At 43.3% G+C, this 14,245-nt stretch overlaps 2 protein-coding genes across 3 annotated transcripts; both read left to right on the top strand.

Moving 5' to 3' along the window:
- Positions 1 to 1,018: 1,018 nt before the first annotated feature.
- LOC106749251 (protein transport protein Sec24C) lies at positions 1,019 to 7,401 on the top strand. 2 transcript variants are annotated; one of them, XM_014628519.1, is made up of 15 exons: positions 1,019 to 1,374; positions 1,938 to 2,639; positions 2,714 to 2,833; positions 2,913 to 3,092; positions 3,280 to 3,475; positions 3,568 to 3,683; positions 3,935 to 4,345; positions 4,481 to 4,607; positions 4,677 to 4,837; positions 4,927 to 5,106; positions 5,189 to 5,390; positions 5,476 to 5,670; positions 5,752 to 5,943; positions 6,115 to 6,308; positions 6,391 to 7,401. In XM_014628519.1, the coding sequence occupies exons 1-15, from the start codon at positions 1,324 to 1,326 to the stop codon at positions 6,532 to 6,534; spliced, it is 3,171 nt and encodes a 1,056-aa protein (XP_014484005.1). In that variant the 5' UTR covers positions 1,019 to 1,323; the 3' UTR covers positions 6,535 to 7,401. The 2 variants fall into 2 exon arrangements, with proteins under 2 accessions (XP_014484005.1, XP_014484007.1); XM_014628521.1 differs by having other exon boundaries at positions 1,019 to 1,455; positions 6,391 to 6,534.
- Positions 7,402 to 8,234: 833 nt separating this feature from the next.
- LOC106749252 (heparan-alpha-glucosaminide N-acetyltransferase-like) lies at positions 8,235 to 14,244 on the top strand. Its single transcript, XM_014628522.1, has 11 exons — positions 8,235 to 8,737; positions 9,031 to 9,164; positions 9,667 to 9,782; positions 10,512 to 10,671; positions 10,785 to 10,989; positions 11,465 to 11,620; positions 11,698 to 11,831; positions 12,175 to 12,344; positions 12,525 to 12,699; positions 12,860 to 12,972; positions 13,157 to 14,244. Exons 1-11 carry the CDS (start codon positions 8,615 to 8,617, stop codon positions 13,336 to 13,338), a joined length of 1,668 nt encoding a protein of 555 aa, XP_014484008.1. The 5' UTR covers positions 8,235 to 8,614; the 3' UTR covers positions 13,339 to 14,244.
- The last annotated feature ends 1 nt before the right edge of the window (position 14,245 follows it).

Raw genomic sequence — 14,245 nt, forward strand, 5'->3', positions numbered from 1 at the left:
AACGCGTAAGAGATATTAACGAAGTGCCTCCCACGTGCCTCCTATAATAATGTTAAAATCGCAGAACCCGTTCTACGCGCGTATGTGTGTATATGTATGTATGTATGTATGTAATATATTAGAAGAGTGATTGTGTAATTAAGTTATAAGGCGGTTAGAGATAATTGATAGTTTGTTAATATTCGCGTGCGAGTAGACTGTTTTTCCTTTATTTCTTTCTTTCTTTTTAATTAACACGTTCTCGAGAAAATCAAGAATCTTACCATCTTATGACGGCATTTCCGACTTCCATAAGATTCGTTCGTTTTGTACCGACGTAAGGAGACTTACATGATGTAATTGTTAACCATGTTACACGGATAGTATATTTAAATTGATGATATTTCTTTTTGACTGCTGGTCATTACTGATATATATATATATATATATATATATATATATATATTGCTGTTAAATTATTTGCGATCTCGCAGACATATCGTTGAGACAATAAAAAAAATGGCGCTTTAAGTTGCTCCGTTTCCCCATTGTATCCCTGTTGTATTATTACGAAAAGAAACTTTGAGATCGAAGCAGCGAAATTAGATTACCGATATCAATCTGTGTATCGCCAGTTGAATTGTGACACGCCGAAAATCGAGCGTTTTCTTCACCGACCGTGTCGGTTGGGGATGTTTCACTTGATACCAGTAGCGAGATTCAAGCTTCATTCAACCCGATCCCTTATCGTTGAGTATAATTAACATGACACAAAATGACATTTCGCTGATCGATCGGTACAATGTGCTTCGTGTGCATAATGCAGTTATTGCTATCCGCCCTGATTGAGCACGGGATCGTGACTTATCGGCGTTCGTCGCATTAAAAAAGAATTAGATACGGACACTGTGTTGCGTAAAGTACGGTGATCTTCGCGTGTTCCGAAACTCATTCGCGAGATCACCGTCCGACAGCTTCGTGGTGCGTGGCGAGCGCAATAGGTCTGTTCCTTCCACCTGCACCTTCTGCACTCTCGCTTCTCCCTCTTGCTCCCTCCAACGAGGCCGAATGTGCGCCCGCTCCGCTTCTAAATGCGAAAAGTGGTCGGAAAGTGCGAACAGACCTAATACGCGTCAAATACCGACAATTCACCAATGATCGTCGTATTTTGACAAAGACCGTCGCATGGACGCCGATAAATCGGCAAATTTGCCTCGCGAGATCTCCCTCGATCGTCTCTCAGCGCGTCGTACACTCCGACTTTTTCGTGTCGGGATTTCACAGTTTGCAGGCGCGGCGGTCCAAATTATAGCATGACGTGTCTTGTCAGCGTGTATCGGACGCATGCGCAATGCCGCCTTACGTGGCATCGGCAGCAGTCACGGTTTCATCGACGTACGTTACCTTCGTTTTCGCGTAAACATTTTTAGCAATATTATATTTCTGTTATGATTCATACATATTTTACGGTGTAACGTAAGTATACGGTATTTTACAATGATTGTATGTGAATTGCCTATTGATGTTATCCTAACGTCCTTTTGGATTTCAAAACGTCACATACGCTTCTCCTCTCTCAGCCAGTGGATTTTTTCACTGTCTTCATCTATTACACGTTTTATTTCAACGTGAGCTCCAGTTGCCTTCGCGCATTGATCCACGCTTAATCTCTCTGTGTCGTGAAAAGATTACAATTTACTTTGTGCGTAGATTGCCTCCTATTTTTTGAAACGTCTCCGTGTGTCTCACTTATATATTCTTTGATATGATATCGCATATTATATACTGGAGTCGTATTAACGGGACTTTCTTCTTTGCTGGAGCATATTGAATTTTCTGCAATCGTCCATCTTCATGCTACTTTTATGTAAACCGGATGTGTCTGTGATAATTTTAGTGTAAGTTCAGCATAGCAGGTATTCCCAGGTATCTCTATACGTTAAATTCTTTTTTAACAGATGCAGCATCTTCAGGAAATAGGCACACAGCAGTATGCTGCGCCTGTGCCGCCAATGAACAGCCAGCAGAACTTCTCGAGACCGCCAATTGTGGGACAACAAAATCTGGCAGGCTCACAAATGCATTCTCATTTATTGCCTACGCAAGCCATGGCTCATTCCCAAATAACAAGTCCTCCAGTGGCACCTGGTTCCCATATGTCCCCGCGTTTACCGGTAGGTCCTCCGCCACACGGACAGCCTCCCGTAGGTTATCATACTCAAGTGACCAGTTCTTCGAATACCATCCTACCACCGTCTGGAGCAGGACCGTACAATTCTGCACCGCCATTGCCAGCACAGACTGTCCCAAGTCCAACAGGTCCGGGCTACTCGCAGTATGATCCGAGACAATTCGCTCCACCGCTCTCCACCGCTGGTGGACAACAACCTATCACGACTCCTCCAGGGCTTGGCTTTCCTCAGGCCCGACCAACGCAATATGTGCAGAATGCACCTCCGATGCCAGGTCAGGCCATGACGAATTCCGGTCCTGGAGGACCGGGAATGGCGCAGCCTGGACAGAGGCAATACAGTTCCGCACCTCCACTGCCGGGGCAAGCTTTATCCAGTCCTTTAGGGATGAATCGCATGTCACCCGGAAACACACCGGACTATCAACAACAACCCGGGTACCAACAGCCAGGGTATCATAATCAAATGGTACGACTGTTGTGATATGAGTTTGTTAATCGTACGACGCAAGAGTGCTCACCGTTGTGTCTTTCGTACCGCAGGATATGTATAATAGTCAAAGAAGCCCATATCAAAGCAACGTTACCAATACCGCGGGATATCAACCAGGACTTCCACCGCAGCAAGCTAGACGACTTGATCCGGAACAAATGCCGAGTCCGGTACGTGCATAATTATTGCGAATCTTATTTATCCGTCATCTCAAAGCATACATTGACCCGAATTGATATTGTTACGCAGATTCAAGTGATACAAGATGATCAGCGCGCGCGAGGCGGGGTGTTTATAACGAATCAGAGAGGTCTGGTGCCTCCTTTAGTGACGACGGATTTTATAACTCAGGATCAAGGAAATGCATCCCCTAGATATGTCAGGTCCACCATGTATACTGTTCCTACTACCGCAGATATTGTAAAACAGGTATGCGTATAACCAACGAGGCAGCTTTGTGTTTATAGTTCCTCATTACGATTCGTATTCTGAACTCACTTTTAAAATACCATAAGAATGCCTTAAATGAGACTTCTCAACCAATCAGGTAGTTCCTACGTCACTTTTAGGGGCACTTTTAAAATAAAAAAAGTCAGTTCTGTCGCATCTTTCGCAGACCAATGTTCCCTTCGGGCTTGTGATAAGTCCGATGGCTCGCATCGTAGAAGGGGAGTGTGAACCGCCGATCGTAGACATGGGTGAAATTGGGCCGGTGCGTTGTGTGCGTTGCAAAGCGTACATGTGCCCGTTCATGCAATTTATCGACGCTGGCCGAAGATTTCAGTGCATATTCTGTAAAGCGACAACGGAAGGTAATAATCAACGTTCTCGGTTCCTGCGCATCTCGCACACTTTTTTGTTCCCGTATCAGTTATTTACGTGCTCTCTCCGTGCTTATATGTAGTTCCCGGTGACTATTTTCAACATCTGGACCACACGGGTCAACGTTTGGATCGTTATGAGAGACCAGAGTTAATGCTGGGCACATTCGAATACATAGCCACGAAGGATTATTGCAGGGTAATGAAAATTTACAGTCGATTCGGTAATAATCTCGTATCACCCTCAGTAGAATTATTGTTTTGCGATGTTTGCTGGAAAAGCTGAACTCTCTTTTATCAATAAATGTGCCTTGAATGTGGCTTCTCAGCCAATCAGGTGGGGCACTTTTATCAAAAGTATAAAATAAAAGAGAGTCTCCGGGCTTTGGAAGATAAGACTTGAGATAAGGTTTGTATGTTAACTTACGCATGTTTCTTCTCTGCACACAGGACAACGTATTTCCGAAATCACCAGCCATTGTGTTCTTAATCGAGGTGTCGTATAATACAGTGAAATCTGGATTAGTCAACTTGCTGTGTACAAAAATGAAGTCTATAATAAAGAATCTACCCATTGACGCTGGACAAACCAAGAGTAACATGAAAGTTGGCTTTATAACGTACAACAATACCGTGCATTTCTACAATATCAATCCTCGTCTTGCTCAACCGCAAATGATGGTCGTCGGAGATATTCAGGATGTATTCATGCCGCTTCGGGATGGATTTCTATGCGACGTCGAGGAGAGCGAAGCAGTTATTGACAGTCTTATGACACAGATCCCGGAAATGTTCGCGGACACTCGAGAAACGGAAACGATTCTTGCTCCCGTCATACAAGCTGGATTGGAAGCATTGAAGGTAACAAGCAGGACGTTGTGTGTAGAGCTAAAAGAGGAGCTATATTTATTTATCTGAAATAAAGGAAGAAACGTGAATTAATATTACTGACAATTAATAGGAACGTTATTAATTTAGTTTCATTTGCTTTTTCAGGTATCCGAATGTGCTGGCAAATTATTAGTATTTCACTCGTCCCTACCGATCGCCGAGGCACCCGGGAAGTTGAAGAACCGCGATGATCGTAAATTCCTCGGGACTGATAAGGAAAAGACCGTGTTAGGTGCGTAACTCACGGTCCGATCTAGGAACTCAAACAGTCGTGAAAATGACGTTCCACTTTTCTCCGCAGTGCCGCAAAACAACATTTATAATAATCTAGGCCAGGAGTGCGTGGGCGGTGGATGCAGCGTGGATCTGTTTATCTTTAACAACTCGTACGTAGATTTAGCGACGATCGGACAAATTTCTCGTCTCACCGGCGGGGAGATTTACAAGTACACTTACTTCCAGGTGAGCCAGCAGAATAGAAATATATAACGACCGGATAGGCCGTTCTTAACTTGGCGAAGCGAGAGTACAGTCTGTCTCCTCTGTTGCAGGCGGATATCGATGGCGAAAGATTGGTGTCCGATGTTGTCAATAATATTAGCAGACCGATCGCCTTCGACGCTGTCATGCGAGTGCGTACGTCCACGGGCGTTAGAGCGACCGATTTCCACGGGCACTACTTCATGTCCAATACCACCGACATGGAATTGGCCAGTATAGATTGCGATAAGGTAATAATCGCGTTCCAATTGCAACTTCCTACTTTCTTCAAACTCTCGCTCGACTCGCGGTAATTTCGGTTTGACTTTCAAGGCAATCGGGATTGAGGTTAAACACGACGACAAGCTGGCGGAAGATGAAGGCGTCTACGTCCAAGTGGCTCTACTGTACACCTCCTGCAGCGGCGTGAGAAGACTGCGAATCATAAACCTGAGCCTGAAGACCTCGTCGCAGATGGTCGAGCTGTATCGCGCGTGCGACCTGGATGCCATCATAAATTACTTTTCCAAGCAAAGTGAGTCGGCATGATATTATTGCAAGAATGAGTAACGATGAATATGCAACAAGTATAAAGCAGCAATATGTAATATCGCACTCAGGTGTCTTCAAATTACTGGAGTCCACCCCGAAGACGGTGAAGGACAACTTGATCGCGAGGTGCGCGAACATACTGGCCGCATATCGAAAGCACTGTGCATCACCGTCCAGCGCTGGGCAACTGATATTGCCGGAATGTATGAAATTACTTCCACTCTACATCAACTGCGTATTGAAAAGTGATGCGATGTCCGGAGGTAAGGCTATACTTTTTTTTCCCGCCGGCTTTACTTCAACTTTGACCTTTGTCTCTTATTCTCTATGTTTTTTTTTCTTAGGTGCTGATATGACCATCGACGACAGATCTTTCGTTATGCAGGCGGTTGCGACGATGCCTATCGCTACGTCCGTTGTGTACACTTATCCCAGATTGCTTCCTCTGCACGACGTTGATCCCCAGGACACGGATTTACCTCCGATGCTGCGCTGTTCCATTGACAAATTCACAGACGATGGCGCTTATCTCCTCGGTAATTGCACTGGTCGATTACATACGTTTTCTTGGGTCGTGTACAATATCGTGTAATGTCAAATTCTCACGATTACTTGAAGTAAAAGGTTCATTCTGTGTTATTATCATAACTTTTAATATCCCAACGAATTATATATTTAACGCATCCTTCTTCCTCTTCGATTCGCAGAGAATAGCATCCACATGTTCCTCTGGCTGGGAATGGCTCTTTCTTCTCAATGGGTACAGGGCGTCTTCGGGGTACCTTCAGTGGTCCAGGTCGATACCGATCGTACTGTACTGCCAATCTTAGATACTCCCTTGAACAACAGGATCACGGATATTATAAATCGTGTGCGCGCTGAAAGGCATCGTTACATGAGAGTGAGTTCAATCGACTGAGTGAACGGGACTGATGGTCGCGCCAGAGAATACTGTGAGGTGACCTTGTTCTTCCTTGTTGCAGTTAACGATAGTCAGGCAGCGTGAGAAACTGGAGATGGTGCTGCGCCACTTTTTGGTCGAGGACAGAGGAAACGATGGAAGTCCCAGCTACGTTGATTTCCTATGCCACATGCACAAAGAGATAAGAACACTTCTTAGTCAATAACTTCTCTTTTTTTTTTTTAAAGTGATCAGCTTACCTTACCGTAATTCGAATTCCTGATCTTTTGCATCGGTGATTTGTTATCGCGTTTCCTCGACGGAGCTCGATCGAGAGACTTTGTAATTCAATCATTGAACGTACATCCGCATTGAAAAAAAAAAAACGAAGACGTGAAAAAGGTATGAAACATGATCTACACGCAGGGTAGGCTTAGAAGAGGCAGGATCGAGAGTATCTCTCGTCGAACGTAGAATCGTTCGCTTCTTCTTCCCCTTCTTCGTGAGGAGTCGAGCGGAAATTGAGTAACCATGCCTTGCAAGGAGGATGCTATTTCAGTGAACTAGGACCACGAGGGTCAACGTTTGTTTGCGTATTCGTGCCTTTGTGTATCTAGATGTAGTCGTCTGAGAACATGTTCTCGTGGCGGCGGCATTTTACCTCACCTTCTGGAACTGCTGCTTTAATCCAACGGCACGGTGATTGAATTCTCACTTGAATCTCACCATCGGGGAGAAGTCAGTCGGCGAAACTGCGCTCCGAATATATACGTAGCCTGAGTTCGTCTCGCAACTCGAGCGTGCGTGTTATCCGCCTCGACTCTTTTAAGCCTACTCTCTGTCACGGACATCTATATACGGACTGGCAGGCTGGATTTGAAAGAACATGACGAATCATTCCGACCGATATTCAAGTACAGATACGTATGAAAGTTAGACACGCTTGCATCGTTCAGTCGTATAGTAAACGTATGAATAACTATGTGGATAACGTGAAATTGTATTATCGTTATACTTTATTACTTAAGTAGATCATTAATGTTATTACTCTCCCCATACTAAGTTAATGATAATAAAGAGTATAGTAAATCAACAGTAAGCTTATACATATATCGATGAAATTTGTGTTAATAATAATAACGATGATGATATACCAGAGGTGCGTGATTCAAGCGATGCGGCGGCATTGCTACGCCCAAGTACATAACAAAATGACAGGTTCATGATAATGTTAATAATATTGGTTTAAGAGAAATTATTGTATTTGTGCGAGAGGCCGGGTCTTTTTTTAATCACACGCTCGAATAAAGAACAAAAATGTGGGCAAACTGAGGTTCTTATTGTGATCTTTACAACGAAGTAGACGTAGGTGAAGTTATTTGTACGATTGATACATCGTCGTCGGGGTAACGTGCCGAGAGATTTTCGATCCATAAAACGGAACGTATTGTCGAATTTGCGTATGTTTGCTTGATAATTCTCTTTCAGTTTATATATCGCGCACAATGAACAATTATACAAGGTATATACCGTAGAATAACGGTATCGTCGATACGCGAGATCTTGCGTACTAACAAGTGACCGATGGGTACGAAACCTTGCCGTTTTCTGTGCGGGTCAAGTAGAGCCGAACAGAACAACAGAGTTAACCGAGAGAATCCAAAGGCGAGTTCTATCAAGACCGATCACACTGTACGCATACATATCGAAACAGAACTTAGAAAAGAAGAAGAACAGATTCATCGGACTCTCGGCCGAAATTTTGCCCCCCGAGCTGACGGTTCCGATGAAGACTCGTAATGTGAACATTTTCGTCAAACATGCGACCCATATTGTACAAGCTGGCCCTGAAATAAATCGGACGAATCGAGGGAACGTGTTTTTCCACCAGTTTGAGGCCGAAATCCGTCCTTATTAATCCCCACCGTTTGCCGAAAAGGAAAACAACTTGCGGATGCAACAGTGTGACGCAGGTCTTCACTTTCACTCCACGGCCGAGCGCGAGTATCCGTGCGGCTTGATATAATCGCATTCCGCGACATTCCGCGATATTAAAGGTCGATCAGTCACTTCAGTCGACCGCGCCGCCGCTACGAGACGCGCCGTGTATGATGTGAGCCGTCGCTCGCCGATTATGATTAATTACCTGCGGCGGATTTCGATAATACCCAGTTGAGGAACAACGTGGGAGGAGGTGCGTGCGAATATCGCGGCTACCACCTGCGTGCCTACGCGTAGTTTCGAACTGCGCTTGTCTCAGGGGCGCGAAAATTGTGCCTGAATTACTTTCGAAAAGATATTCAACGATGAGTGATGTCAATTGCCTCGCCGACAAGGTGACGTTCGACGAAGCTTGCGTGAATGTGATATCGGACTATCGCGATGACGACTCTCTGTGGCTTTATTCGCTCTCCACTGACTGCTCGTCGGTAAGTACAATCGTGCGATCCGCTCGGGTAATGTTTAATCCCGTTATTATTGCAAGTAAATACGGGGACGATGAGTAAATATCGTTATCGCGCGGCGGGTAGAATCGAGCTCCCGATGATCCAAGTTACGAGGATAACGAAGGTGTTCAATATGGAGCGAAAGGGAGAACGTAAATCTCATTGGCGAGATATGATTCGCGGAATCTGACAATCGCAATTGGTTTTTTTTTTTTTTTTTTTTTCGAATACTGTGTTGCAGTCGACACATTTGAAATCTTTATGCTTCCTTACAGTGTCCGTATAGCCGACTGACGGACATTCCGAGTAACGCCAATTTCAGCTTGAAATTCCCCACGTTCAAAGCAACAAAGTGGAGAGTGCTGGATAACCATGGCATCGATAAGTACATATCTACCAAAGACATTAGGTATGAACTTATTATATTCAATATTACTGTTTAATATATAACAATATTCACTTACCCAGATAGAACAGAAGATCATGATGACGTCGAAATAATAACTCACTTTTCGATCATGATCCGATCACTTTCTCGTCATTTTGACGTTTACTGTGATTTTCTGTTCTAATTGGGTATGCATCATTAAAAGACTTAATCAAAATATACATTTTAAGAGGACGATATTAATTGAAGGACTCGGTGCAGGACCGGTCAGCTTCATTAAAAAAAAAAAAAAATATATATATTTTTCATTAAAACCATCAGTTCCAGAAATGTATTAACAGAACGTTTTTTTTTACATATTCAGACGATTTACGTAAAAAAGTCTACATAGCTTATTTTGCGAAATCATTTTTTGTCGATACTGCAGAATTTCGATGAATGGACCGGTTTTCGCACCGAGCCTTTCAATTTATACTTTGACCGCTTTTCCTCACATACACATTCCTCCCTTCCCCTTTTTCAGCAATATGTTTTGCGAACTATCTCCAAATTTGGGACAGTACGGCTTGTACGAATTGGCGATACAAGATGGAAATTGTAACTTCAGAACTTTGAAGGATCCGACGTATCCTTACACAGGTATGTTCGACACTTTCGAAAGTTTTGCGAATAATGATTGGCAATATCATGTATGGTCGATGCGTTTAATGAAACAATCGATCGTAGCACATCAATGAAACATCTTCTACCTTGATCTCGTCGATTCTTCATTTGTAATTATAGCATTGAAACTCACGAGATTAGTATATAGAAGGAAAAATGTTAGATTGGTGTAAATAACAACTCAGGAACAAATTATTATTTACAAATAATACTTGTTTGATCCAAGCGAAGTATTTCCGAGGTAAATTATCGCATTAAAATATTTACCCGATCTAAGAAATATCTACATAATCCAAATAAAAATTGGTTAAAGTATATCATTTAATGACCTAACGGTGATAAATTGTATCCAATGCAAGCGACATAATCACTGTTTATCCGTGGAACGTGATGTACGATATGATAACGCGATTAGAGGAACGCGATGTTATCAGTAATATTCGAAAGAAGATAATCGCAGATCGGCCAGAACAAATTGCGATTTTGCGTTTTATGAAGATTAAATTCTCGTCGTGCGTTAATTCTTCGGTAAACAAGAACGAGAGAAAATTGCCCTTTCGATTCTTCAACTTTCGAAATTCGCGAATAAGCGAGAAGGAAAGAATCAGTTACGAAGATCTATGCCATCTGCACTTGTTGACGATTCCCGATAAAATAAGCCGAGATGCATTGTTCTAATGAATGAGGCCAGCCAATGTTTTACAGAGCTCATTGTTATTCTGGGGGTAATCGTGTTGATCTTATTCGGCATATCCGCCGGAAGATTTCTGTGGCGCAGAAGACGATACGGAAAAGACGGGAAGGAAGAAGCGAGTAACGAGGGAGCAACGAAACGTCGCGTGAAAGCTATCGACGCTTTCAGAGGGTATGCGTATTAGAGAAAGCAATCACATTCCACTGCGAGGAAAGCTGTGTCAGAAAATCGACATGTCAACTGCGAATTCTCCCACAACCGATTATCTGTTTCGTGCGATACAGGGCCAGTACTCTTTTTATGATTTTCGTCAACGATAACTCCGGTAGTTACGCCGTCTTGGGTCACACAACTTGGAACGGCATGCTGCCGGGTGATCTGGTGTTCCCTTGTTTCATGTGGATCATGGGAGTTTGCGTTCCCATAGCTTTGTCGGCGCAATTGAAGCGCGAGGCTTCGAAGCGCAGGATCGCATACGGCGTCTTGAAGGTAAAACGCGTCGTTAACTGCGATAATCGATCGTATCACGTCGATGAAACATCCTCTACAAGCACTTTAATCTCCGGTAGCGTGTGCAAACAAACGACAGTAATTTTACATTCCGCGTAATGATACACGTTAGAAAAAAAATAATAGTTTGTTGAAAACGAGTGCCCGGAAGATCCCCGTAATCGACAAAGTCTAAGCGTGTGATCACTCAACCGCAAGATTAAAATTTTGGCGGAAGTTCTCAGCGTTCTATTAAACCCAACAAGCGTCGGAATATTTGGGCAGTCAAGATTAACATTAATTGTACAAAAATAACAAATCCGTAATATATCCTTCTATACTCTAAAGATAAATGTGTATCGCGCGATGTAACTATTAATGAGTTATGAGAAGAGTACACGCAACTTTGGTCGTTCAATAAAAAAAGCTTAAGCGGCGCGAGAAACGACGTTGATTATGCAACATTCTTTCGTAGAGGAGCGTTCTTCTATTTCTGATCGGCGTCTCGCTGAACACGCTGGGCAGTATTCCGCAATTGGAAAGAATACGCGTGTCCGGAGTTCTTCAGCGATTCGGGGTCACTTATTTGGTCGTCAGCATGATGTACCTTTGTTGCACACTCTCGTTTCAGGTACGGGAACGTCTGACACTCTCTGTCTCGCGTATTGACGTGACTTGTCACTTATAAAATTCCCTTGTAACTTGCAGAATTCATCGAATGGCCGGATAACGCGCGTCCTGCAGGACGTAGCGGTCCTCCTGCCGCACTGGTCCTTCATGCTAATCCTCGTGTTGATTCATTGCGGCATAACGTTCGGCCTTACGATTCCCGGCTGCCCCATGTACGTACCCGGGAAAGAAAAGATCATGTGTGAAATCTGACCATATGTAATCCATATATGTCCACAACGAAAAAATACCGTTGTTTACAAATTACATGCAAATACAATCGAAATAATTCGTACTTCTGACAGCGCATCACATCGACATTTAATTAAATGACATAACATTATTTTACTTTTTTGTACAGACATATATGGGCAAATTTCATGAATGATTTTATATAATTATATATAATCATATACGTAATCATTTTTTCTCGGGTAGCTCGATCTCGATCTGTACAGTTCGAACGTTTATTGACAAAGTTGTTTTTTGAGTAAATAACGAATGAATTTACTGCAGCGGTTACCTCGGACCGGGCGGCATGCACGAGGACGGTAAATATTTTAACTGTACCGGAGGCGCGGCTGGATACATCGATCGCACCGTGTTGACTGTGAAGCATATGTACCAGTATTCGGCTATCAGTATCGTTTATAGATCCGGTCCTTTCGATCCTGAGGGAATTTTAGGTAACTTATATCGCTTCTTCCATGCACAGTGCGAGGCGAAATAGTTCCACTGCAGTGACGTTCAAAGCTTGGCCGATGGCCCAATGAGAGAACGAATCAGTCGAAGAAATATGCATAATTAAATGAAAAAATTTGGTGTTAAAAACGATCTCCACTGAGATTTTGCGTTTTTCGTTGCAGGATACTTCACGACGATATTTCAGGTGTTTCTCGGCGTACACGCCGGCGTGATCCTGATGATATATAAGGACTGGAAAGAACGTGTCGTTCGATGGCTTCTCTGGGCGGCGTTGTATGGCGTTTTGGGATGCGCCTTTCACTTCAGCAACGTTATACCGGTCAACAAGAACCTGTGGTAAAGTATCGGCGAGATCGGCTTCGTTAGCCATTCTCGGTATTGGATGCTTCGTTTCAATTCGATTTTATTTAAACGGCAATAGTTAGGATTAAACATTGAGTCGATGATATGTTTACATTCACAAGGAATGCTCAAGTGCAAATGAATGAATACGCAGGTCTCTCTCCTTCGTGCTGGTGTCGACTTCCTTCGCCTTGGCCTTCCTTTCCGCGTGTTACCTGCTGATCGACGTCACCCGAGTTTGGCGAGGCGGTCCTTTCAGAATAGCCGGTAAGTGGCGGGCGGCGTGCTTTGTCCTGAAAATCTCCGGCTAATTGAATCAAAGTTCTCGAAAGAAAACACTTAAACGCAATTGACGCGCGGATAAAGAGATATCTCGAGTGAAACGTAGAACTAAGTTACAGGCTTGAAGACACATTAGATGATTTATTCTATCGTATTGTGCAAATCTTAGGTATGAACGCATTGGCGTTATACGTGGGTCACATGATGTGTTACCAAATCTTCCCGTTCCACTGGTGGATCGGCGAGATGGACAGCCGTGCTTTGGTCTTCGTCAAATCGGTCTGGGTTGTGGCGCTCTGGGCGATCATCGCATATATTATGCATCACAAACGCATATACATCACGCTGTGAGCTACTACGTCTATTCGTGTCACCGTGTAAATGAATATCTCAACCTAAGGATAAATATTAACACACGCAAACGCTGTACGTCATGCGATATCCGTACGTTACGCGAGAGTCCGACAAAAAAAACACGATTTTAATTGCGCTAGTAATTAATTAATTGCACTTACACCACGAGAATTTGCCGTATTATCGATTCAAGCGAGAGAGCATTCGCCCCCTCGGCAATCAAATGATACGCACAGTTTCAACTTTACAAATAATTTATTGTACAACTTGGATATATGCGTGTGTATAAGTAGTACAGTGACAAGTTCAGGTAATAAGGATTACCTTCGATTTACGTGTAGGTATTCTCGAGTAATGATTAATATTCTTAAAAAGAGCGTTATAATTTTCAATGACGAGAACCATCGATCTTAAATAAAACAAACCACATGTTTCCGCTGAAAATATCGCGACACGGTGCAGCCGACCTCCTGAATTCGATCCTCGGATCCTGCCAGACAACGATCGTAAAACAAAGGATGCTTTCTCGTTCGGTTCGTATTGCATATGAAATTTCAGATTGTCTCGGCGAATTTCCTCGAGAAACAGATTCGCACAAGCGTTTCTAACAATTTAAAGAAAAAAAAAAATACGTTTAGCAAAATGTTTCACTCCAGAGATAAACCGTGAGAGTCAGTTTCTTCTCATCTATACAGGTCACTAAGCGAACAATTCGGAACATGTTTGGCAATTGTGTCTGACGGCAGTGTGAAACGTTTACATCTTTAGCGATTCGCAAATTTCTTCTCTGAAGGAATCCTCGGCTGAATTATTTTGTCAGTTTCTTTACTTTCGTTTCGCTGGAGGATCGGCGCGGGGCGCAACACGGACGAGCACTGGTGAATTATCGCGTAAACAAAAAATA

Source organism: Dinoponera quadriceps, unplaced genomic scaffold (assembly GCF_001313825.1).
Source record: "Dinoponera quadriceps isolate SergipeBrazil2010 unplaced genomic scaffold, ASM131382v1 scaffold2952, whole genome shotgun sequence".
In the NCBI taxonomy this organism is placed as follows: Eukaryota; Metazoa; Arthropoda; class Insecta; order Hymenoptera; family Formicidae; genus Dinoponera; species Dinoponera quadriceps.